Source organism: Lampris incognitus, chromosome 1, assembly GCF_029633865.1.
Source record: "Lampris incognitus isolate fLamInc1 chromosome 1, fLamInc1.hap2, whole genome shotgun sequence".
Classification (NCBI taxonomy): Eukaryota; Metazoa; Chordata; class Actinopteri; order Lampriformes; family Lampridae; genus Lampris; species Lampris incognitus.
Genome location: NC_079211.1, coordinates 111,941,044 through 111,966,306, shown reverse-complemented (window position 1 = coordinate 111,966,306; position 25,263 = coordinate 111,941,044). Strand labels below are relative to the sequence as shown.

General features: G+C 46.7%; 1 protein-coding gene across 1 annotated transcript; it reads right to left on the bottom strand.

Annotated features, from left to right (window-relative positions):
- On the bottom strand, window positions 1-24,866 carry fkbp15b (FKBP prolyl isomerase family member 15b). Its single transcript, XM_056280178.1, has 29 exons — window positions 24,703-24,866; window positions 22,713-22,816; window positions 22,553-22,631; window positions 22,094-22,163; window positions 21,932-22,006; window positions 19,983-20,081; window positions 19,005-19,154; window positions 18,819-18,887; window positions 18,550-18,693; window positions 18,138-18,292; window positions 17,999-18,047; window positions 17,786-17,902; window positions 17,181-17,265; window positions 16,987-17,090; window positions 15,588-15,675; window positions 15,291-15,400; window positions 14,491-14,589; window positions 14,199-14,293; window positions 13,541-13,643; window positions 12,458-12,629; window positions 10,664-10,800; window positions 9,840-9,995; window positions 9,195-9,347; window positions 8,323-8,415; window positions 7,934-8,044; window positions 6,616-6,723; window positions 4,308-4,999; window positions 3,715-3,823; window positions 1-652 (listed from the first exon to the last, which is right to left on the bottom strand). Exons 1-29 carry the CDS (start codon window positions 24,750-24,752, stop codon window positions 572-574), a joined length of 3,657 nt encoding a protein of 1,218 aa, XP_056136153.1. The 5' UTR covers window positions 24,753-24,866; the 3' UTR covers window positions 1-571.
- Between the last annotated feature and the right edge of the window lie 397 nt (window positions 24,867-25,263).

Sequence of the window (25,263 nt, the reverse complement as noted above, 5' to 3'; positions counted from 1 at the left end):
TAAGGATAAAAGTCATTTATTTTCCAGAATGAGACGCAATTAGCAAAATTGTGTAAAAGTCATGTTTTCTAAGCAGCAAGCTAAACATTAGCAACACAAAAAAAACACTTTATTTTTACCCTAATGGCAAAAAAGGGAGGGCATGTGAATCAATAGGCTAAACATAATCTGGTACAGTATTGTTTGAAAACCGGTATGATAAATTCAGATTTTGTGAGGCCAGGAAAAAAAATCACAAAATTAAAAGTTGAAAAAATGCAGGATTTTGATACCACTGGGGGCAACAGGTTTACTGTGGCCAATTTCATTTTGTGATTTCGAAGGTCCTCCTCCACACAGTGGTACTTTTAGGTCAGAATGTCAATTGAGTGTGCACAGCTAGGGTCTGTGACTGCCTGTCAGACGCAGTCCATCAGGAAAGCCTTGTCGTGGGTCTTGAGTAGGGAAAAGACAGCGACGCCACAGACTGCTAGTATACGCTACGCCATACACCCTTTCTGTCTCATCTTGGAAGAGGGGCTCCGCCTTGCTGAAAATTAAGACTTTAGCTTTTTATCATTGTCGTTGCTTCTCAGCTCAGCCAGTCCAGGTCATCTTCATCATCATCATCTTCACCGAACAGAGGGGCAGGGGGAGGATGCCCCTTCAAGCTCTGGACACAAAACAAAAGTGACAGGTGTTATTAACTACAAAATTACACCAGTCAGTTCCTAGAGTAGTCAACCCAAATCTCAGCAATCCCAAAAAAGATGGAGTGCTTTCATTCCTTCTGTGTTCAATGTCATATGTAGTATGTACACTGCTCAAAAAAATAAAGGGAACACATAAGCAATGCATTGTAGCTCCAAGTCAATCACACTTTTGAGATATCAACCTGTCCAGTTAGGAAGCAACACTGATTTATGAATCAATTTCACCTGTTGGTGAATTTGCAAGACAACCCCTATAAAAGGAATGGATTTGCAGGTGGTGGCCACAGACCATTTGCCTGTCCTCATCTTTTCTGGCCGATCTTTGGTTAGTTTTTCATTTTGCTAGTGCCCTCACCACTAGGGGTGGCATGAGGCGGTATCTGCAACCTACAGAAGTTGCTCAGGTAGTGCAGCTCATCCAGGATGGCACATCAATGCGTGCTGTGGCAAGAAGATTTGATGTGTCTCCCAGCACAGTGTCCAGAGCATGGAGGAGGTACCAGGAGACAGGCCAGTACACCAGGAGACATGGAGGGGGCCGCAGGAGGACAACAACCCCACAGCAGGACCGCTATCTGGTCCTTTGTGCAAGGAGGAACAGGAGGAGCACTGCCGGAGCCCTACAAAACGACCTTCAACAGGCCACTAATGTGCAGGTTTCTGCTCAAACAGTGAGAAACCGAATGCATGAGGATGGTATGAGGGCCCGACATCCACAATTGGGGCTTGTGCTCACAGCCCAACACCGTGCAGCCCAATTGACCTTTGCCAGAGAACATCTTGGTTGGCAGATTCGCCATTGGCGCCCTGTGCTCTTCACAGATGGGAGCAGGTTCACACTGAACACATGTGACAGACGTGAGAGCGTCTGGAGACGCTGTGGAGAACGTTCTGCTGACTGCAACATCCTCCAGCATGACCGGTTTGGCGGTGGGTCAGTGATGGTCTGGGGAGGCATATCCTTGGAGGGCCGCACAGACCTCTACGTGCTAGCCAGAGGTACCATGACGGCCATTAGGTACCGGGATGAGATCCTCAGACCCACTGTCAGACCATATGCTGGTGCAGTGGGCCCTGGGTTCCTGCTCATGCATGACAATGCTCGTCCTCATATGGCCAGAGTGTGTCAGCAGTTCCTGTATGTCGAGGGCATTGATGCTATGGACTGGCCTGCACGTTCCCCAGACCTGAATCCAATCGAGCACCTCTGGGACATCATGTCTCGTACCATCCGCCAACGCGATGTCGCACCACAGACTGTCCAGGAGTTGACCGATGCCCTGATCCAGGTCTGGGAGGAGATCCCTCAGGAGACCATCCGTCGTCTCATCAGGAGCATGCCCAGACGTTGTAGGGAGTGCATACAGGCACGTGGAGGCCACACACACTACTGAGCCTCATTTTGAATCGTCTTGAAGAATTTCCACAGAAGTTGGATCAGCCTATGTTCTCATTTTCCACTTTGATTTTGAGTATGATTCTGAATCCAGACCTTAATGGGCTAATGATTTTGATTTCCATTGATCATTCTTAGGTTATTTTGCTCTAAACACATTCCTCTGTCTAATAAATAAAGATTTTCAGCTGAAATATTTCATTCATCGAGGTCTATATTGTGTTTTTAGGTGTTCCCTTTATTTTTTTGAGCAGTGTAGTTATACTTGTGCACTTATGTAGAATAGTATGGCTATATGTATGGGACGCGAACCCGAGTCGCGACTGCGCTAACCAGTCAACTAAAGGGTCCGACCTGTTAGCTAAGGGCTAGTGAGTCTGGTCATCCGTGGTCGTTTTACTATATGAGGATGAGGTGACCTTGTATTTTATAGTACAGGTTGTGGCAGCAAATTTGTGTCAGAGTGAACAGTTTGTGGCTAGGGTGGTTGTGGTCCCCAACTATCCGCTGGGCTTTCCTCCTGCACCTCTGGGTGTAGCGATCCGGCATGGAACACAGTACATCACCAGGACTGAGCTATCAACCATGCCAGACCGCAGGAGGAAAGCCCAGCGGATAGTTGGGGACCACAGCCAACCCAGCCACAAACTGTTCACTATGTTAACGTCTGGCAAACAGTACCAGAGCATCTGGGCCTGAACCAACAGGCTTTCAGGACAGTGTTTACCTACAAGCCATAAGACTCGGGATCACATTATTCAAGACTTTATTCTGGACTGTTCCCTTTATTGTGCTACCATTCCTGCATTACGTACATATACATGTTTATTACATATCATCTACTGGTTTAAATACTGTTCCATTTCAACTCTCACTTGTTAATTGAGATTTTAGTTTTATTTTAAGTTTTGGGGTTTTTTTGGGGGGCTTTTTCTCCCCATGGTATTTTGCCAATTACCCCACTCTTCCGAGCCGTCCCGGTCGCTGCTCCACCCCCTCTGCCAATCCAGGGAGGGCTGCAGACTACCACATGCCTCCTCCGATATATGTGGAGTCGCCAGGCGCCCCGACCGACCAGAGGAGGCGCTAGCGCAGCGACCATGACACTGCCCGCATCCAGCTTCCTAGCCGCAGACACAGCCAATTGTGTCTGTAGGGATGCCCGAGCAAGCCGGAAGTAACACGGGGATTCGAACCGCCAATCCCCATGTTGCTAGGCAACGGAATAGACCGTTGCACTACCCGGATGCCAATTTTAAGTTTTTGTCTGCTTAATTTTATACGGTTCATTTTTAGATTGCAGGGTTTTTTTTAGATTTTAACTTTAAATTTTAGTGTCATATTTTTTAGGTTTTTGAGGTGGGCCTGATGGCTCAGCAGTTCATAGCATGTCTGCTATGCTGTATTGTTGTGCATTTGATCAATAAAAGTTTAACTTAAATTTCCTCAAGAAAGACGATAAAGAACCTATCTAATGGTGAAGAAAAGAATTTCATCTGATGCTAGCTTCATCTTACTTGCAGTGCTGCTAACAAATTTGGCACAACACATCACTAACAAAACAAAACAAAACGGGGATGAAGCAGCGTCTTTAAACCTGACAGAATTCCACAGATTCTTCCTTACCAGCTCATCCTCCTCCTCCTCCTCAGTAGGCAGTGGTGGAGCTTTGGTCAGAGTTGTGCTCTGGAAAAATGGCTCCTCTCCATTTTCCTCAACTACCCCCTCAGTCACACTGACAGAACGGCACAACACATGGGCAAAGATGACAAAGAGAAACCGTTTGAGGGAAGAAAAGGAGGAAAGAAAAGATAGAGGATAGACAGAGAGAAAGCAAGAGAGGGAAAAGACACGAAGATGAGAAGAAAGGGTGAGAGAAAAACAGAGTAGACAAGAAATAAGATATTCATCACAAATATTGAGAAAAGAACGAAAGAAACAAAATCACGAGGAAGAGATGGTATGCGAGGGGGAAAGGAAAATAGATTTTAAGAAAGAAAGCTTGAAAGATGCAGAGAGAGAATGAAAGAAAAGGAAAAGAAAGAAACGTTTTTAAGAAAGAAAATAAGGAAGACAACGAGAGGGATATTGAAAGAATAGAGGAAAGTGAGAAAGAAAGAACAATAGTTAGTCTGTGGGACTGCATGCTAGCAGGTGCTGGACATGCTTCACTGTTAGCCTGAGGTTAGCTTGCGTGTTAACTGTCATGCAGGACTCACCATGTGACTTCGCCTGTGCTATGTGGCAGTGAGTTTGGTGGGGGTGGGGGGTTGGTCGGGGGCCCAGTGAATTCACGAGTTTTCATGTTCGTCTCATCCAAGGGTTCCTTGGTGTCCTTGCTCTCCTTGTCTACCACTGAGCTAGCTGCAGTGTTAGCCTCTGACTGGATTTCCTGTCCTGCCGCCAAGGACGAACTCTCCTCTGGCTGACCGTTAGCCGGCTCTGAGGACTCAGAGCTGTGTTCCCCCTGCTGCTGTCCAGACGTTTCCGTAACAGAACACGCTTTCTGTTCCTGTTCCCCCTTCAAGTCTGTTCCTGCTAAGCCCTGTGGTTCTGACTGCGTGGTGGGAAGTGGACGGGACTGTGTAGTGGATTCTGACTGACTGTGTGTCATTGACTCCACTATGAGTGGCTTCTCTTTTACCGTGGCCACTTCCTGTTTGGCTTTGTCCTGCACATCTTTGCAATGTACATCTGTCCAGGCATCTCTTGGTTTACAAGGCTCTGATCCTGCTGGCTGTTCCTCCACTTCCTCTTTCTTCTCTCCATTCACATGCACAGTCGGTGTCGGTCTCTCCTCTCTCTCTTTTACATCACTTTCTTCATCCTCCTCCTCCTCCTCCTGCTCCTCTGTCTTGCTCTGCTGCACTGAGGGTCTTTCTCGGCCTTTCAGCAGCTGAAGAGTGACATTCTAAGAAAAAAGAAATCAAACACATACACATTTTCCAAATGATAGAAGATCTATATCATGAAGATACCAGGATGTGGGTTTCATTGAGTGTTTCCATTACTTTTTTCCTGGCTATATGATATGGTTTAGAGTTTGAAGTTCAGTATGATGTAGACTGGTAATGGTCAGGCGGCACAGCGGTTAGCACGGTCACCTCACAGCAAAGAAGGTCCTGGGTTCGAGCCCCGGGGTAGTTAAACCTTGGGGGGGGGGGGTCGTCCCGGGTCGTCCTCTGTGTGGAGTTTGCATGTTCTCCCCATGTCTGCATGGGTTTCCTCTGGGTCCTCCGGTTTCCTCCCACAGTCCAAAGACATGTAGGTCAGGTGAACCGGCCATTCTAAATTGTACCTAGGTAGGTGTGTGTGTGTGTGTGTGTGTGTGTGTGTGTGTGTGTGTGTGTGTGGGGGCCTGGTGGCCTGTCCAGGGTATCTCCCCGCCTGCCACCCAATGACTGCTGGGATAGGCTCCCGCGACCCTGAGAGCAGGCTAAGCAGTTCAGATAATGGATGGATGGATGTTGATGGTTAAGCAGTATGACTAGCAAGTCATGCTGATGATACTTTATAGCTGAACAATGTTTTTTTTCACAATAGCATACATCCCAACGACAGTGGGTCTGGAACAGAATAAAACATATGATCTAGATTTAAACATCCATCCATCCATTGTCTGAACTGCTTATCCTGCTCTCAGGGTCGCAAGGGTGCTGGAGCCTATTCCAGCAGTCATTGGGCGGCAGGCGGGGAGACACCCTGGACAGGCCGCCAGGCCGTCACACACACCTACACATTCATACCTGGGGACAATTTAGTACGGCCGATTCACCTGACCTACATGTCTTTGGACTGTGGGAGGAAACCGGAGCCCCTGGAGGAAACCCAAGCAGGCACGGGGAGAACATGCGAACTCCACACAGAGGACGACCCGGGATGATCCAACAAGGTTGGATTACCCCGGGCCTCGAACCCAGGACCTTCTTGCTGTGAGACGACCGCGCTAACCACTGCGCCACCGTGCCACCCTGGTGTCAGAAGTGGGATAGATTTAAACAATAAATAAATAAACCTTTTTTGTCCATTTTCAAAATTTGTTAAGACTTCCATCCATCCATTATCCAAACCGCTTATCCTGCTCTCGGGGTCATGGGGATGCTGGAGCCTATCCCAGCAGTCATTGGGTGGCAGACAGGAAGACACCCTGGACAGGCCACCTGGCCATCACAGGGCACACACACACACCAAGTGACAATTTAGTACGGCCGATTCACCTGACTTACATGTTTTTGGACTGTGGTAGGAAAGCGGAGCACCTGGAGGCAATCCACTTGGACATGAGGAGAACATGCAAACTCCACACAGAGGACGACCCAGGACGACCCCCCAAGGTTGGACAACCCCGGGGCTTGAACCCAGGACCTTCTTGCTGTGAGGCGACCGCACTAACCACTGCACCACTGTGCTGCCCTTTGTTAAGACTTAGATATTTTCAAATGCATTTGCTATAGAGTTTGTTTCCTGACTTTTCAGACTTGCATTGCCAGTCTTTGCTGGCCTTACCAGTACATAGACTCCATTTACCTTAATGGTGCTGACAATCGCCCCCAGTACAGCCTGGCCAGTATAGTACTCATTAAGGTCAAACTCCCCTCGCAGAGAATGGAAGACCCCATTCATCACACGCTTCACCTGGTAATGCAGAAACCGTCAGTGTGACCTTCATTTGTTATCACCAGTTAGTCGTTATATGACATGTATAGCATTACTGAGATTTATCCACATGATAATGCTATATAAACTTTAACGTTGATAACACATCTTATACACAGACATTTCTAAATAGACAGATCCAGGGGCACTAAGAGTCCATATATCACTCTGCATTCAGTCTAACTGATTTGTAACTCATATATCATAAAAACGGGGGGGGGGGGGCAGCCGGGTAGCGTAGTGGTCTATTCCATTGCCTACTAACACGGGGATTGCCGGTTCGAATCCCCATGTTACATCCGGCTTAGTCAGGTGTCCCTACAGACACAATTGGCCGTGTCTGCAGGTGGGAAGCCGGATGTGGGTGTGTACTGGTTGCTGCACTAGCGCCTCCTCTGGTCGGTCGGGGCGCCTGTTCGGGGGTGGGGACTGGGGGGAATAGCGTGATCCTCCCTATGTCCCCCCGGTGAAACTCCTCACTGTCAGGTGAAAAAGAAGCAGCTGGTGACTCCACATGTATCGGAGGAGACACGTGGTAGTCTGCAGCCCTCCCCGGATTGGCAGACAGGGTGGAGTAGCGTCCGGGACGGCTCGGAAGAGTAGAGTTGATTGGCCGAATAAAATTGGGGGGGAAAAGGAGAGGGAATCATAAAAACAGTAAATTGCTGTAACATTTAAAAACCATCTAACTTGAGAATTCAACGAAAACTTGTTTCATCATATAGAGGATAAAACATGAAATGAAAAAGAGAAGAAGGGGGCTTCTGGGTAGCGTGGCGGTCTATTCCATTGCCTGCCAACAGGGGATCGCCAATTTGAATCCCCGTGTTACCTCCGGCCTGGTCGGGTGTCCTACAGTCACAATTGGCTGCGCCTGCGGGCGGGAAGCTGGATGTGGGTATGTGTCCTGGTCGCTGCACTAGTGCCTCCTCTGGTTGATCGGGGCACCTGTTCAGGGGGGAGGGGGAACTGAGGGGAATAGTGTGATACTCCCACGCACTATGTCCCCCTGGCAAAACTCCTCAGTGTCAGGTGAAAAGAAGCTGCTGGCGACTCCACATGTATCGGAGGAGGCAAGTGGTAATCTGCAGCCCTCCCCAGATTGGCAGAGGGGGTGGAGCGGAAACCGGGACGGCTCAGAAAATAGGGCAATTGGCCAAGTACAATTGGGGGGGGGGGGGCAAGTCACCTCTCCTGCAATGTCTCCTGGGCACTGCTCTGCCAGATTCCGTTCCAGTTCGGACACTTGACCTTCCAGCTTCTCTTTCACAGCTGCCGACTGCTTCTCCAAGGCTGCGTACTGACAGGAAACAAGACTGGTGACTGGGTGTGTATGTGTAGGGTTAAAACCAGACATAATATGTAGGAATGTTCTCATGCCAAAATGTACAAATTGGGGATGAGACCAAGAACACAAACGCAGCAAGCAGTAATGTCTCATTACAAGTGAATAGGCAGTGTATCTCTCAAGAAAAACGTCTGGGGATAAACAGCATCCCTGCAAATTCCTTGGCAATGGCGCACCAACAAAGTGGATTAGGAGAGCAGGAGAGGGAGAATTCAAAATCAATTGTCTACCTTTTCCTGTAGGACAGACAGTTCCTGATTCTGTTCTTGCTGTTGCAAAGAAGCTTGTTCCTCCGACTCTCTTGACTGCTTCAATGCCGTGAACTGTTCGAGGGACACAAAGTGACACAACAGTACTTTGTTTGACTTGTGGACTTCTGTCATACAGTAATAATGCAAGAAAAGTTCTCCCGGTAACTGGAAGAAGAAAAAAAAGTCCCAAATTTGCCACCTAACTTTCACTAATTCTTTTTTTTTTAATGGATTTCTCCCCAATTGTATGTTGGCCAATTATCCTATTTTCCAGTCTCCGCTCCACCCCCTCTGCCGATTTGGGGAGGGCTGCAGACTACCACATGCCTCCTGCAATACATGTGGAGTCGCCAGCCGCTTCTTTTCACCTGACAGTGTGGAGTTTTACCGGGAAGACATAGCGTGTGGGAGGATCACGCTATTCCCCCCAGTTCCCCCTCCCCCCGAACAGGCGCCCCAACTGACCAGAGGAGGCGCTAGTTCAGCGACCAGGACACATACCCACATCCGGCTTCCCACCCACAGACACAGCCAATTGTGTCTGTAAGGACACCTGACCAAACCGGAGGTAACATGGGGATTCGAACTGGCAATCCCCATGTTGGTAGGCGACAGAATAGACCGCCACGCCACCTGGATGCTTCTAACTTTCAATAATTTTACCAGCCAGCTCAATTACTACCCTTGGAACAAATATGCAAATAGTTGTATTATCGTTAAAGAGAAACACTGTGGTCTCCTCAGTTCAGCCGGACAGAAAGGTGATGATACTGTGCATTAAACGACATGAGCCCTGAGGTCCAGGCTGACCGTTGTGGGTGTCAGTATTTAATTTGGGCCAGGCTGATTACCTTTTCTTGTAGCACGGTCAGCTTGTGCTCCAGAGTGTCCTTCTGTTCCAGCAGCTCAGCCATCTGTCGGCTGTGCTGTTCCTTGGCCATGGTCAGCGCCTGCTCACACTTCCCCTTCCACTCCTCCTCCAGTTCCACCTGCAGCTGAGAAAGCTGGAATCGCATTCATTCATACAAGCGCACGCACACACACAGTAGCATTAACTGTGTGATGAAGTGCACGAGCGCACCTTTATAGCGTCAACAGTCATGAATGAACAAGGGTCAGCGGTACTGTTACAATAATCTAATTCCTGCAACCACAGTGTCAAGAAATGTGCTTTGCAGAATAGTGCGAACCAAATGGCTTGTGTTCCTGGATTCAGCTGATTTCAAATGTTTGGTTTAACAGGCTCAACTCACACACAGCCTGAGCAGATTATGCAGACCACTCGTTGCTTTTATTTGACAAATATGAAAAAGCACACAACCTGCTTGCACAAACAGAAAAACAAAATGTCAAGTCCAACACAACTATCCCTGGAATCCACTTTAATCATCCATGTTTTGTTGGAGGGTGACGAACGTGTGGAAAGCAAGACGATGGACTATTCATTTTTCATTGTTTACAATGCAGATTGTTTTGAAAATAGCCCCCGGTGTTACCTGTTCAGATGCAACATTGCCAGTGATGGTTCTGGCCTTGCGAAGCTGAGCTCGGACATTGTCCAGTTCCTGCTGGCTGCTCCTGCGCAGCTCCTCCACCTCCTCGTCTCGACTCTGACGCTCTGCCTGCCATTTCCTCTTCCTGTCCTGCACGGTCTAAAAGAGAGATAACAAGTCGTCATCCGGATTTCCAGGGCCCCAACACTTTCCAAAATCACACACTATTATTATTATTTCATACTGATACAATTATCACACATTCATACATGTTCAACAAGAAGTTGTGCTGGTTATGGCTGGGTAATTCCATCTAACACCATACCAACACCATCACCACCATACCAACAACATACCATAACATCGCCATACCATACTAACACATGCCATCACCATACCAACACCATACCATCGCCATACCATACTAACACATGCCATCACCATACCATGCCATACCATACCAACACCACCATACCAACACCATGCCATACCATACCATCACCAGACCAACACACCATCACCATACCATCTAGGCCAAATCTATCAACAGGCACAAAAAAATTCTTCAATGCAACAAATACCAATATTTATGAAAAGACAGTGAATAATGAAGCCATGTTAAGTAATAACTAATGTCTTGAGAATAGACAATATTCTACGCTTAAAGACACTTTGTTTTGGAAATTTGCAAACCTCTGAAGAAGTTACATAATTTTTTCACGATTTTCTACCCTTGGATTTGATTCTCTGCAAATACGTGAGTGTACAAGACATAAAGGAGTGTCCTGATTCACAGATGGGAGGATGTGCATATTAGTAAAACTTACTCTTTCCAGACTTTCTTTATCTGTCTTCAGGTCCTGCACTTCCTCCTCCATAGTGTTGGCTCGGAGCTCCATCTCTTTGCGCTTCTGTTTCTCGATGCGGTACTGGCTGTGGGCATACTCCGCTGTCTGCTTCAGCTCTGAACCGACAAACAGGAGTGCACATGCTCAAATAAACATTGCATAGTTAAGTAAATCCCTGGCAACATTTTCTGTTCCAGCCTTTTCCATGAACATTAACACCGACTAAACAGGACTTAAGTGTGAATGTTGTCAGTCTGTCAGTGTGGCTTTAATGGAGCCATCGTGTACGATGTGGAGTCTGTTTTCTGTACTGGCCTGAATACACTGACTACCACTCAGCACCAGTTGTTTGCCTCATATCCCTGTCATGTAGAAGGTCTTGTACATAAGACTCAGGTTCCTACATCTGTTGCATTTTGAAGAATGTTGTTGGCTGTATTTCTAACTGGGAACATGAGGTATGCAGATAGCTGCTCAACGGCATCGCGTAACAGGAGATTTTCCATCCTCTTTCAGTCATAATATGATTTACTCTTGTTCCTGTTGTTCTTGAAACAACTTCTTTGATGATATTATATGATGATAAATGGAATGAGCCGACCGACTTTAGTGTCATTAGTTATGACGGCTCTAATGTCACAGATCTGGGACTTCTGTGTCCAATTTGAACCAAAATAAAACCCTATGAATATAATTGGTTTTTAGAGACACTTGAACCTACCATTCAGAGAAAATAAAAAAGTGCATTCATCGGCCATTTGTAATCACCGCGGTAATTAAATCCTAATAACAACCACCAAGTTGTATGCTATAGCATACATTCGAAACAGGCTGTCGAGGCCTCGTGATGTCCATTCATCCATCCATCCCAACCGGGGTCGCGGGGATGCTGGAGCCTATCCCAGCAGTCATTGGGTGGCAGGCGGGGAGACATCCTAGACAGGCTGCCAGGCCATCACAGGGCCGACACACACACATTCACACCAAGGGACAATTTAGTACGGCCGATTCACCTGACCTACATGTCTTTGGACTGTGGGAGGAAACCGGAGCACGTGGAGGAAACCCACGCAGACATGGGGAGAACATGTAAACCCCACACAGAGGACGACCCGGGACGACCCCCAAAGTTGGACGACCCAGGGGCTCAAACCCAGGGCCTTCTTGCTGTGAGGCGACCGTGCTCACCACTGTGCCGCTGTACCACCTGGCCTCGTGTTGTCCCAAAACCATAATCTGACCTAACTGGTTGGAGGTAAAATGTCTGTCCTGGAATAGCAATATTGATTCCCCCCCCCTTTTCTCCCCAATTGTATCCGGCCAATTACCCCACTCTTCCAAGTCCCGGTCGCTGCTCCACCCCCTCTGCTGATCCGGGGAGGGCTGCAGACTACCACACGCCTCCTCCGATACATGTTAAGTCACCAGCCCCTTTTCACCTGACAGTGAGGAGTTTCACCAGGGGGACGTAGCGCGTGGGAGGCTCACGCTATTCCCCCCAGTTCCCCCTCCCCCCCGAACAGGTGCCCCCGACCGACCAGAGGAGGCACTAGTGCAGCGACCGGGACACATACCCACATCTGGCTTCCGACCCGCAGACACGGCCAATTGTGTCTGTAGGGACACCCAACCAAGCCGGAGGTAACATGGGGATTCGATCCAGTGATTTTGTCCCAGGAATAAAAGCGACAGAGAAAAATCGCAAAGCCCTCTCTCTCTCAAGCATTCTGAGAACTTGAAATGATCGAATTGATCAGTGGCATCAACACAGACCTTCCAGTTGCACTTCAAGGGTAGTGATGCGTGTGCCCTGGGTCTCGCCGTCTTGCAGTGCCGAGGCCAGTTTACTCTGTAGCTCCAAGGCCCTCTGCTGGTGGGAGGTGGCCTCCAGCTGCAGCTGAGACACCCGCGCAGTGGACGAAGCCAGCTCATCCGCCAGGTGCACCTGATAAAGGGGGGTGGGGGGTGGAGGAGAGCTACTGATGATCGTCTACAGTAAAAACAAGCCTAACATAGGCAGTGGAACAGAATGTCGACAGTCTGGATGAGTGATGAGTGAAAACAGTACAACCGGCTAAACCAGCATGAACCTGTAGAAAGAAAATGGCAGTTAAGCTAGGATGGGGAGAGGGAGGAAAGGTGGCAGGAGGAAAACGAAAAGAGGAAAAAAGAATTAGTTAACACAAGCGGTTGGTGGGATGTGATTTGAGCATGATGGCACTGGTGATGGTGATCAGATCTGGGTGAAATAGAAGTCTAGAATATTTCTTAGCATTTATTTAACCTGCTTGGAGGTGCATGCTCACAACACAGAGATGGCTCAGTTAGTGTTAGGTTAACTCATCTCATCAGTTGTGTATTAGTGTGCAACATTGACTTTCCTCTAATTATTATTAGATTATCCTGTAATTGTCTAACATTTCTGGTGATTATTAGTTTCCCATGTCACCCCCAGTTTATGTAAATACTATTTAACCCAGACCTGGCAGTTGTAGAGAGAGAAAACAGGCTCACCTGGCCCAAGTCAAGGTCTTGAGGCTGTGCATGCTGAGAAGACATAGCAGTCAATGCTAGATTTCCTCAGACCAACACAGCAGTGCAAACAACAAGGAAGAGCATAGTTGGTAAAGATTGGAACAGTTAGTACTGGCATAAGGGTTGCATAAGATCACACAGAAACTACCCACAGGCTTGGTTAAACAGAGCCCATACAGCTGTGAAAAGCGCAACCATCTCCTTCTCAGTTCAAATCTCGAGAAATTAGCAGCAGTCGAAATAGGAAACCGTAACATGGGCCATCTTTAGTCAGAAATGCAAGTGTGGCGCCGTTATATCCCATTAAGAAAAACTACTCACCTTATCTTGCTCAGCCTTCAGCAGCCGTGTCTGAATCTGCTCGCTGGAGGACTTCAGAGAGTCGCTCCTCTGCTCCAGCCGCAGGTTGCTCTGCTCCATGTACCTGCACAATGATCCCATCAGAAGGGCCTCCAACAGACTTTTAGTTATTTTTATAAGATTTTTCTTCCAATTGTATCCAGCCAATTACCCCACTCTTCCGAGCCATCCTGGTCACTGCTCCAACCCCTCTGCCGATCTGGGGAGGGCTGCAGACTACTGCATGCCTCCTCCGATACATGTGGAGTCACCAGCCACTTCTTTTCACCTGACAGTGAGGAGTTTCACCAGGGGGACGTAGCGCGTGGGAGGAGCACGCTATTCCCCCCAGTTCCCCCTCCCCCCTGAACAGGCGCCCCGACCGACCAGAGGAGGTGCTAGTGCAGCGACCAGGACACATACCCACATCCGGCTTCCCACCCACAGACACAGCCAATTGTGTCTGTAGGGACGCCCGACCAAGCTGGAGGTAACACGGGGATTCGAACTGGTGAGCCCTGTGTCGGTAGGCAACAGAATAGACTGTCATGCTACCCGGACGCCCGAAACATTTTTGACAGCGGACCACTAACCCATACATGATTTGGTTTTCTTCTCTCCATCTCTACATGGGACTTACCTCTGGTTCTGTGCAATGAGCTCCCCGATCTTACGGTTTTGCTCCTCGATACGAGAGCTCTTCTCAAAGACTTCGTTCTTCAAACACTCATTTTCCTGTAAAAAAAAAAATTAACACGCTACAAGTGTTGCATAAACATTCACTCACTATTACTGTGACAGGTCCGAGAGTATTAACTCCTCTTATAAAAGCAACATCCCTGGGAAAATGAAAATAAAATAAAACATTGTGAAGAAAAACCTGTAACGATCAGTCCAAAATGGGCTCAAAACCATCATTTTCTGGATCATACCTGTACGATTCTTTGAATGTTGTGCATGATCATGGAAGTTTCCATTGACATACTCGTCAGGCCCATCGAGACACTCCCCTGCCGTTGGAGGTCGTCAACCTGTTGGAGAAAAGGAGGCTGAAACTGATGTAACCCTTGTTGTGAGGGATTTCACTTGATTAACCAGCTGATTAAAGTGACATTAGGTAATTTAAAAAAAAAAATTTATTGGTTCATTAAGATCTGGAGCGTCTACACAACAGATTGGGATCGCTGGTGCTTCAATACATCACTTCATAACCACCTGCATCTCCTCAAATGTCTTCCAACACAGAGGACGAGGTTGGACAACTCCGGGGTTCGAACCATGGACCTTCTTGCTGTGGATGCGACAGCGCTAATCATTGGTGGCACAGCGGCCCAGTGGTTAGCACTGTCGCCTCACAGCAAGAAGGTCCTAGGTTCGAACCCTAGAGTCATTCAACCTTGGGGGTCATTCCAGGTCATCCTCTGTGTGGAGTTTGCTTGTTCTCCCCGTGTCTGCGGTGGGTTTTCCCCAGGTGCTCCGGTTTCCCCCACCATCAAAAAGACATGCATGTTAGGGTTTATACTCCTGTCTGTGCCCCTGACCGAGGCATGGCAAGAAGAACCGGAGTTCTTCTTGCCATCGTATTTTCATCATGCCTTGCAGCAAGTGTAATTTCCTGAGTGCAAAAAAACAAAACAAAAAAAAGATTATGTCTCATTTGCTAAATTAATGGAAAAAATTACAAAATGTCACTTTAAGTAATCAGACTATCGATCGTATTTCTTTAGGAAACCTTTGAGGCCAACTGGTCCACTTTATCTGCGACTTTTCCAACGGCCAATCTGATTTCCGTGTTGTGCTGCCGGGCCTCTGTCATCAAGAAGGAAGTGACATCACCTGAGCCTGGGTAAAACGACATCGACGACAATGACAACATAGTCAAGAGTCAGAATGTGTGCCGTTGAAATTACAAACTAGGATTTTGTGTGATTTCCTTCCCTCGAACAGACTTTGTCTGTAAGCAAGCCACAGGGCACTGACCAGGATGAGAAAAGTAGCTATCCTTCTGATTCTGTGAGCAAAGCCTTACCCATGTATGGTACCGTCTGTGCGGAGTACACCTGGCCCACAGACTGCAGCTGAGGGGGAGCCATGGATGTCTGCGTGTAGGGGTAAGGCTGCGAAACCACACAACAGGTGGATATGAATATCTAACACCAGATGCAGACTGTTCTAATGCTAATACATAGATTAATAGATGACCAAGACTCAGCGTTTTTGGTTTTTATTTTTCAAAGCCATCCAGCATGCTGAATTTTGCCACAAGAGGACACTGTTACATAACCTCACACGAACAGGAACAACTTTTGGATCCATGGAAACATAAAATCCGGGTGAAAATCAGTTTAAACCGATCTGCTCCTTTTAAAAAATCTGGGTATTTTTCGGTGAAAATCGGTAAAAAACGAAAACGCTGAGCCTTGTAGATGACTGATGCAAACTCCACCCTCTGAGAAGAGACTCCCAACGATCAAACCAAAGAACAGCCAGACATAAGGATGGTTTCTTCCTGTGGGTAGTGGTCCAAATCAATCAGAAACTGAAAGTACCTACTACCATTCTGCATCCCACTTCTGCACTCTACAGCTGATGCAGAGGGGCCCACGTCAACAGGTCATTTGTATGTCAAGCTGCTTCACCAGATGTTGGGAGTTATATAGCAAGTCCTCATTATTGTATTTATCTACTATCATCTGTATCACAAGGTTTTTTTGGGGGGGGGGCCCTCCCCCTCCCTTTTTCTCTCCAATTCTATCTGGCCAATTACCCCACTCTTCCGAGCTGTGCCAGTCACTGCTCCACCCCCTCTGCCGATCCGGGGAGGGCTGCAGACTACCACATGCCTCCTCCGATACATGTGGAGTCGCCAGCTGCTTCTTTTCACCTGACGATGAGAAGTTTCGCCAGGTGGACGTAGCGTGTGGGAGTATCACGCTATTCTCCCCAGTTCCCCCTCCCTCCTAAACAGGCGCCCGACCGACCAGAGGAGGCGCTAGTACAGCAACCAGGACACATACCCACATCCGGCTTCCCACCCACAGACACGGCCAATTGTGTCGGTAGGGATGCCCGACCAAGCTGGAGGTAACACTGGGATTCGATCTGGCGATCCCTGTGTTAGTAGGCAACGGAATAGACCGCCACGCTACCCGGACGCCGCATCACAAGGATATTTAAGTGCAATATTCTCAATACATAACTGTGAGTGAAATTATCTTAGTGCAATACTATTATTATTGTGCAACCTCCTTTACCCCCAACTTTTTGTTCCTGCTATATTTGTACATTGTGTGTATTATATATGGTCGATTGTATATTGTCTATCGTCTTTGTATTGTAAATTGTGTTGTATACTGTCTGGTGTGGTCTATATGAGCCAAACCAAGGTGTGTGATTCTGCAGGGGGAAAAAATATGGAGAGCTCTCACCTGAAAGGCGTGGTTGGTTCCTGGCAGCCCGGGTTGTGTCGCAATGGTGGTCATAGCAACAGGTAGTAAGGCAGAGGGCGGCACCGTGTGAGCATGAGAAAGCACTGCAGGGGAAACGAAAGTCGTAAGCAATCGGTGGAGGGAGGCAGGGCTACTTTATGAACAGGTCCACCAGTAGTTACAGAAGAGCTCACCTTGTGCTGGGCCCGGGGCAGCAGTGGAGGGCTGCACAGGAGATGGAGCAGCAGGTCTCTCCTTTGCTCTGGATAGGCTGGTGTCCTGGATAGATAAATACAGAATAATAATAATAACAATAATAAACAAAACCGTAAAAAACATTAGTGCAATCAATAATAAAACAAAAAAAGATGAGTTTGGTGCCGTTTAATGCTGTTAAAGTGATCCAAAGGAGTTGAATCAAGTGCAACTGGACTTGGTATATATCCGTGAAGACGTTTCGCCTCTCATCCAAGAGGCTTCATTCATCCAGGTCATGGTTATCCATGACCTGGATGAATGAGAACATTCACAGACATGCTGTTAAAGTGAGTATGCTAGTTTCAAAAGGTGGGTTTTAAGAGCAGTTTTGAATTCTGTACTGGAGTCAGATGTGACGGGGATGTGACGGGGAATCCAGTTCCAGAGTTTGGGTGCAGCACAGGTGGAAGCCCTGGCACCCATCATGCTGACCTGTCCAGAAGCGCTTAATCGTCTCAACAAGAATATTAAATGTCCACACAGAGCCATTTGAAAGGAAATACAAGGCAGAATGCCCTTTTACAACGCCTTTCCATTTTACCTCCAATTCAGAGTCACTCGAGTCTGGCTGATTGGCCACCCCTGTGAGGAAAGGCAGCATGGGTTGACCCATCTTTGCCATGCGGGAAATCAGCTTTGCTTTGGTGGCGTCTGGATTCTGGAGGTAGGGAAAAGAAGGACTGGCTTCCATGATTGCAGCCCACGAGTTTCTAAAGAAAACTACTGATATGACATCCAAGTGCTGTGTGCTTACTGCTAACTGTTCGTTGAGAGAGTTTGACTTTCCACGAAGCGGTGGTTCCCTGAAACAAAACCAGCCAGAGCTAATCAGATTCAGCGACAAAAGGATTAGGAAAATGCTGCTAACTGTTTCACTGGGATTTACATCTCACCCTGGTCTGCCTGGGCCCGAGGCAATTATTTGAGCTGGAGGCTCTGGGGCCAGATTCTCCATGCTTGGGGCAGGGGAGGGAGCTGGGGAAGGGGCGGCAGAGTCCCTGGAGCTGCTGCTGGCTTTATCAGAACCGCTGTCCCGAGCGAACTTCACCTGAAACCGAAAAACAGACAAGTGACTGAAGAACATCCCATCTGCAAAAATGAACTCCAAAACAATCCTTCAGACCCTCTGTTGTTTGAGCTTCTTTTGATTATGACCATGAATGAACTTTGATTATGAATATATTTCACTTCATTCCTCACTGACATGACTGCATATGTAGGGAAGCGATAGATACAGAAATGAGAGCTGGGGAGAAAAATGGCAGAAACAGTTTTCTTTACCAAGGTGAATATTAAGGAACTAACCCTTCGAAGCTCCACCTCAAAGACCAGCGTGCTGTTTGGTGGAATATGGTTGGCCACTCCCTTGGAGCTGTAGGCCAGGCTCGGTGGGATTACCATGAGACGGCGGCCTGCCTTCTTCATCCCCTGCATCCCCTCCTCCCAGCCCTGTTCACGTTCAGGGGCAGAGGGGACAAAAAGGAAACAAGGGTACTGGTTTCCCTTAAGTTGTTAACCAGAGTCTGTGATCCTTCCTCAGAAATCACATCTGACTTAAAACAAGAGACACTTACCTTTATGACTTTTCCAGCCCCGAGTTTCAGCCGCAGCAGCTTGTCTTTGTTCAGGTTGGAGTCAAACAACTGAAACAAGATTTCAAGTTCAGACAGCGTCTCGTCCTATGAGATGCAGTAGATGCACTTGAAAACACATGATGTAAAAAAACAGAAAAAAATGTATGTCCATGGCTCGTGCCTAACCTGTCCAATTGCATGGTTCTGCAGGAGCCAGCCTGTGTATGCCACCTCCAGGGAGTCTCCGCTCTCCACTGCTTGTCCCTCCCCCAGACCCAGTTCTTGAACCACCACAGACTCTAAGGAGGGGGCACTGTTCGCTTTTGCCAAACACACCTAATGCACGCCAAAGAAAAGAAGTCATTGCATAGTGTCCACACTTGTCATTTGATGGAAGCCCTTTACCTAAAGTGCATTAACACAACAAGTCATTAAAGAGTCCGCTCCCCTTCCGCTTCCAGTGTGGGAAGATGGCTGCGCAAATTTGCGTTTGCAGCAACCTCACCCAGTGAAGATGGTGGCACGAATTCACATTTGCAGCGGTCTTACCCAGTACCGTCCATGCAGTGTCTTTGTCCATGTCTAAGTTTTGTCTTCATTTGATGGCTGGGAGAGCTGGCACTGGATCGGCTGAGAGAGCGGGTCAGGCTAAGCTAACTGCTAACCCATGCAGACCGGCAGTTCCAATAACACCGAGGGCGGTCTGGTGGCGGCCTCACCTGGCGTTGACTGTGGTGTTTTCGAGGTCGTCGTGTGGAGTGCGGGGAGGTGTGTCAAGGGTGTCCGGCTGCAGGAGCTGGCACTGGATTGGCTGGGAGAGCATGGTCTGCTTCGTCTGGGACCACGGCCCCTGCCAGGAGCTGCGCCCAAGGAGGAAACGCCGAGGGCGGTCTGACGGGACGCGGAAGTGGGGCAGGCTAAGCTAACTGCTAACCCATGCAGACCGGCGGTTCCGACAGTCGTCCTGGCTGGTGTTCGTTCCCTTGGACAGTGATTTTTTGTTTAGTTTGGCTATAGTTTGAGTATGTCTGTTCTTGTAGTTTTTGGATGTGTTTTTGTCTTTGTGTTGCACTGCTGTGGGCTGGGGGAAACGGCATTTCGTTTCATTTCATGTACGCAAGCGCATGAAGTGGAACGACAAACCACGTGTTCCTGATTCCTTACCTCTTTGCAGAAGCTGACCGCACCTTTCTCTGTTTCAAACATAAGGGACCAGTTCTGACGCTGGTCATCATAAAAAGTGCAGTAGTTGTTGAGCTGTACCTATGGGAAAGACAGAGAGGGGACATAATTGGGAACAAGGGACAGTTAGAAGAATTCATTGAGAAAGATGTTTTGCAATAAAACTAAACTAAAAAGTAGCATACCTAAATCTGGTAGGTTGCTATTTGCTTTCTATTTGAAAATGTCCAATTCCAAGCGGATCTTGATTTCTTCAATAGTATGGTAGGTTTTCCATTTGACGTACGCTCATACAGACCAAGCAGTAAGACTGTACCAAGGCTATATTACTCTGTAGGTGAACACTATTCTTCACAACAGAAAATATCATATCACAACATGCAAAATAGTTCAAAACTTTGAGGCCTTTTACACTTTCGGGCTTTCCAGACTGCCATAACAAGGTTGACTTTTCATGAAGATGACATTTCCTCTTGAACAGTCAACACACTGAGGGTCAATCGTCACTGTGAAAGAGTCAGCCCTGCATCACAATCCCATTTGAGATCAGGGATAAAATCAGGCTGAAACTCCACTTTAAAACCCGTTTTCCCTTAATTTGAAGCCTTGGTGTTCAACGTAAATTGAGGGGCAATACTTAGTTGGCCATATCACAGAAAGGTGAATCAGTTTCATGTGGACACAATGTTTATTGAGAGAAACGTTTCATCACCCATCTAATGCCCCTTTTCCACTACATGGTACCAGCTCAACTCCACTCGACTCGACCTTTTTTGGTTTTCCGTTACTGGAAAGTATCAGCATTTTGGTAACAGTTACCAGTTTTCTGTTACCACCTTTGTCGAGGTTCCAAAAAACCTGGAGCAGGTACCAAAATCAATGCAGACCTCTGATTGGTCAGAGAAACGCATCACTGCGTCATTTTGCGTCACTGCGTCATCAGTGCGCACATGGGATATCACCTGGCACTTTTAAATACCGAAGCGGTCGAAGCAGAGTTATCTTAAAAGTACATTTTGAAATTGAAAAAAATGGAGAGCCAAAAATCCACGCTGTGGTCTGTTGAGGAGGCACGGTAATGGAAAACGACACAGAAGTACCATGTAGTGGGAAAGGGGCATAGGTGACCTCTTCAGCCTCGACTAACTGCAGGTATCCCCACCCTTATAAACAATATAGTGGCATAACCATCGGTGAATAGAATGGTTTTCAGGGTTTTTGACACTTTACATATATTGTTTATGTATATATATGAACAATAATGGTCCCAACACTGAGCCCTGGGGCACTCCACACCTAACCTTCAGTAATTGTGATTTGAAGTTTTGAATTTGTATTATTTGTAAAGCGCTTTGCGTGGCTGTTGCAGCTAGAAAAGCGCTATATAAAATGCATCTTGACTGACTCATTGATAAAGGCCGAAAATAACTGTATTGTTTATAAGAATGGGGATACCTGCAGTCAGTTGAGACTGAAGAGATCACTTAGATGAGTGATGAAATGTTTCTCTCAATAAATGTTGTGTCCAGATGAACTGATTCACCTTTCTGTGATTTTCTTACCTGGATTATTGAGCATGCATCAAGACTAGTTGGCTATTGTTTCACAATTGTGCCAGTTTATAGAATAACATCTGGAGTATTCTATCATCTGGGCATACTAGACACATCGTCTCTGATGATTGTGTTTTGTTTTTGTTTTTTGGTTACAACTAAAAAAAAAAAGGAAGCGCAATTGGGGACACGGATCTGTCACTGGTCTGGTGTGAGAAGTAGTAACAACAGACACATCTGTGTGTGAGGCTCTGTGTAAACTGCTAACACATGTGATTGACCCAGATTAGCAACAACTGATGAACCCTTATTGAAAGTGAAAAAGTGGCTCTAATGAAACAGAATTTCAATCTCTCCACATGCTCTTTACTTGCTCACCGTGAAAACAAAGCCCAGATTAATCCTGGCAGTGGTGACTTGTTTCTGCTGGCCCATGTACAGCAACATCTTATACTGTACAACGAGAGGAGGGGTGTTACTCACACGAATCAAAAGTCGGCCCAAATATCTCAATGACTGGCCCATTAGCAAAGCTCAAACCTCTTTTGTTGTGTGGTTGCCCAAGACTGCTGCTCCCAGCTTTCCTTGCTTCACATACTGTCCATTAATACTGTGCAACAAAAATCAATATCAAATAAAAAGTACAGGCATCTCGGAGCTCTTTAGTCATTTAACTTTAAGGCTTAGGTTCTCACCATTGGGTCATAACACACACAAATGGTTGCAATGTGATTTGGGGGAACAGGGAAATGGTTTAAGACTTTCTTTATGTCTTGTCATTTTTGTTTTTTGTAAAATCTGAAACTATTTTCTCAAATTATCAATCAAGACACATAGCCTGAAAAACAAAATTAATACTAAATTATTTCTTGCTTTCAATTTACAAGTTTCTGTCAATAAAACTTCATTGTTGGGGGGGTTTGAAAAAGTCTGAGAACCTCTTTTGAGTACCACTGCAAGTATTTTAAGAGAAAAGAACTTTTAAAGTCAGCTACTCACTATCTGAAAGCCTGGACTGCTGAGGCATTTAACACTGTGGGAGCTCCGGGGGCTGGTGCTGGTTTCTGGGCAGGCGCTACTACAAATGGGGCAACATATTCAAATATAACATAACTGCAGTACGTTTACAAACTTGGATTTGCAATCCGTTCAGTTGTACCTGGATTGGAGCTCTTTCTGGGCTGTTTAGGTGCTGTGTACTGAAACGACTCGTTACCCTGGCTGGTTGCTTGGTCCAGTCCGAACAAGGAGGCCAGGTTGGCACTGGAACAAGAAAGTGAAAAATTCTTTCAAACTTTAGAAACCTAAAAATATGCAGTTGAGCACTATCTATTTGACACAACCTGCCTTCAAGGAGAACTGTTTTAGTTCCTGAAACAGTGACTGACTGTTCACCAAGCCTGTTCCAATACACAAGGTTCACTTGGTACAAGCCTTTCATCTTTATTTAGAGTTTTGCTTCTTAGTTACTATAGCTGCCGACCACACATTTCCTAGCACCACTTTAATCCACTTTCACATTTAAAAGTCAAAGCAGACAATGGGCTACAGAAAGCACTTTCCAATGGAACAATAGAATACCAAATAACAGCCGCCAAAGCACCATTTGGACGAACTCTGAGAAAAGATAACAATGTCAGTCATATCAGTCACAGCCACTGATCTCATCGTTACTGAAGTGAAAAGTTCAGGTTCAAAACAGCAAAAATACGGCCATGTTTCATGCTTCAACAATAGGGCAGATATAAAACAAGCAAAACTGCTGCCAACGCCACAACAACAACAAAAAAGAAGACACCTTTGCACTGAAGACTAGAAAAAAATTGACAGCCAAGGTGTACTGACCCCTGGAACTCTCGCCATAGATAATCATTGGTCTCTCCTAGAACAGACATGGTGAAAGCTGTGAGGCCTTCTTCTCCGATGGCAAAGAACTGGGATGAGGAGGAGCAGCCTCGTCGCATGTGTGACAGAGGCACCTAACAACCTTGTTCCTATGAAGCCCCTCTATATAATCTCAGTTTTCTTGTCCTTTTGTGCAGTCACACCTCTGTGGCAGATTCAACAGCATAGCAGCAGAAGAAGCAGTCGGGGAGCCAAGGTCCAGTGTTCAGCCACCGCTGAGCAGAGATAGGATGTGGCAGAAGCCCTCTCCTTGCTCCGCGAAACAAGGAGCATGTGAGAGGAATTAGCAGCCACAACACTCCTCCCTCCTTTCATTGCATAGCCCTCTTTGCCTGAAATCCTACACAGGCTTTTTTATTATTCCAGCAGCTCGCATTGTTATTACACACTGGTCATACAGTGCAGATGGCGGTCTGAGAATGTGGTAAAGCCGTAACTCAATTCTCTACAACTGAGACACGAGACGATTTTAATCCATCTATTAATTGAAAAAGGTCACGACGGGGGTTGCTGCAAAATGTAATTCATCTATTACTTTTTCATCTACTACCATGAATCCATTAATAGTGTCCTTAAACAAGGCGCCAGACAATAGCATACAGTACATTTCTCTTGGTGACTCTCAATAACATGATCAGCAAACTAACCCTAAATGTAAATTGGAACTGGCGCAAGAGGAGCAAAACTGATGTCCGTGAAAACACACTGACCAGAATGACCACTGAGGTCTGAAAGACCCCTTTCTTCACCTTGCCAGAGCTATAAATAGTCTGGGTATGACGGAAGAAATAAATAAAAAAAGGGGGGGCATGTGACAATAATCAAACAAGGCCAGAGCCAGGCCCCAGAGGAATAAGCGACGTTATAAATGCTTTCATAACGTGTTCATAACGTAACAAGATTAAAACCCATTAAAATAATGCATGTGGCATTCAGTTACACGTTGCTTCATCCTCAACTTCCTGGTATAGTGTGGCATGTGACATCTGTGCCCCCCACGAGCTGTTATTAAAACAGCCTGGACAAACTTGGATTACTGTGCCACATACATGTTACCTTAGGAACTGACGTTTTTCTGCCTTCCTCCATGACCCCAAAGGCCTTAAAGTTGCTGGAGAGACCTACGGCCGCTGGCGGCGTCTGTCTCGAACAGAGAACCCTTGACCATCTAACGACACTGTAGCTAGGCTGTGTTAGCTCGTCGGCTAGCAACGTTAGTTTAGCTAGCTGAAAAATCAACTCACCCTCCAGTGGGAGACAAAAAATCCCCGTCCTCGTCTTCACCGCCGAACATGACTGTTTCGGACTTACGTCGTTATCCTCCTTTGCTTTTAGGATTTCAAAGAAAAAGGAGATCAAGGACTCAGTTATAACACTATGCCTTGTTGGGTTTCTCTGACAATAACTGCACAGCTCTTCCTGTTTGTGTAGTAGTCAGCTGACTGGCCACCTGATTAATCTACCGGATTTACACATATACCACCACTAGAGGGCGCCACAGTATTTGTTACGGCAAAAGACTCCAAAATAATAACGATAAAATAATAAAGCGCCTGGTTACGTCACAAAAATAATATGCCATGTAGTCATCCATAAACCCAAATATATTTGAAGGCCTGTCTCAATAATGACAAGTAGGGGGGCCTACTGTCATCACGTGGGGGCGCTACGGTCCCACAGTGAGTCCCAACAACTAATCTTCATTCATTTTAAGTAAACTTTGGGTGGAATCCTGGACACAGCATGTATGACTTCGCAGGCTTTCTAGAATGAAATGGGCTGCTGAGTACACAAAGACATTTTAT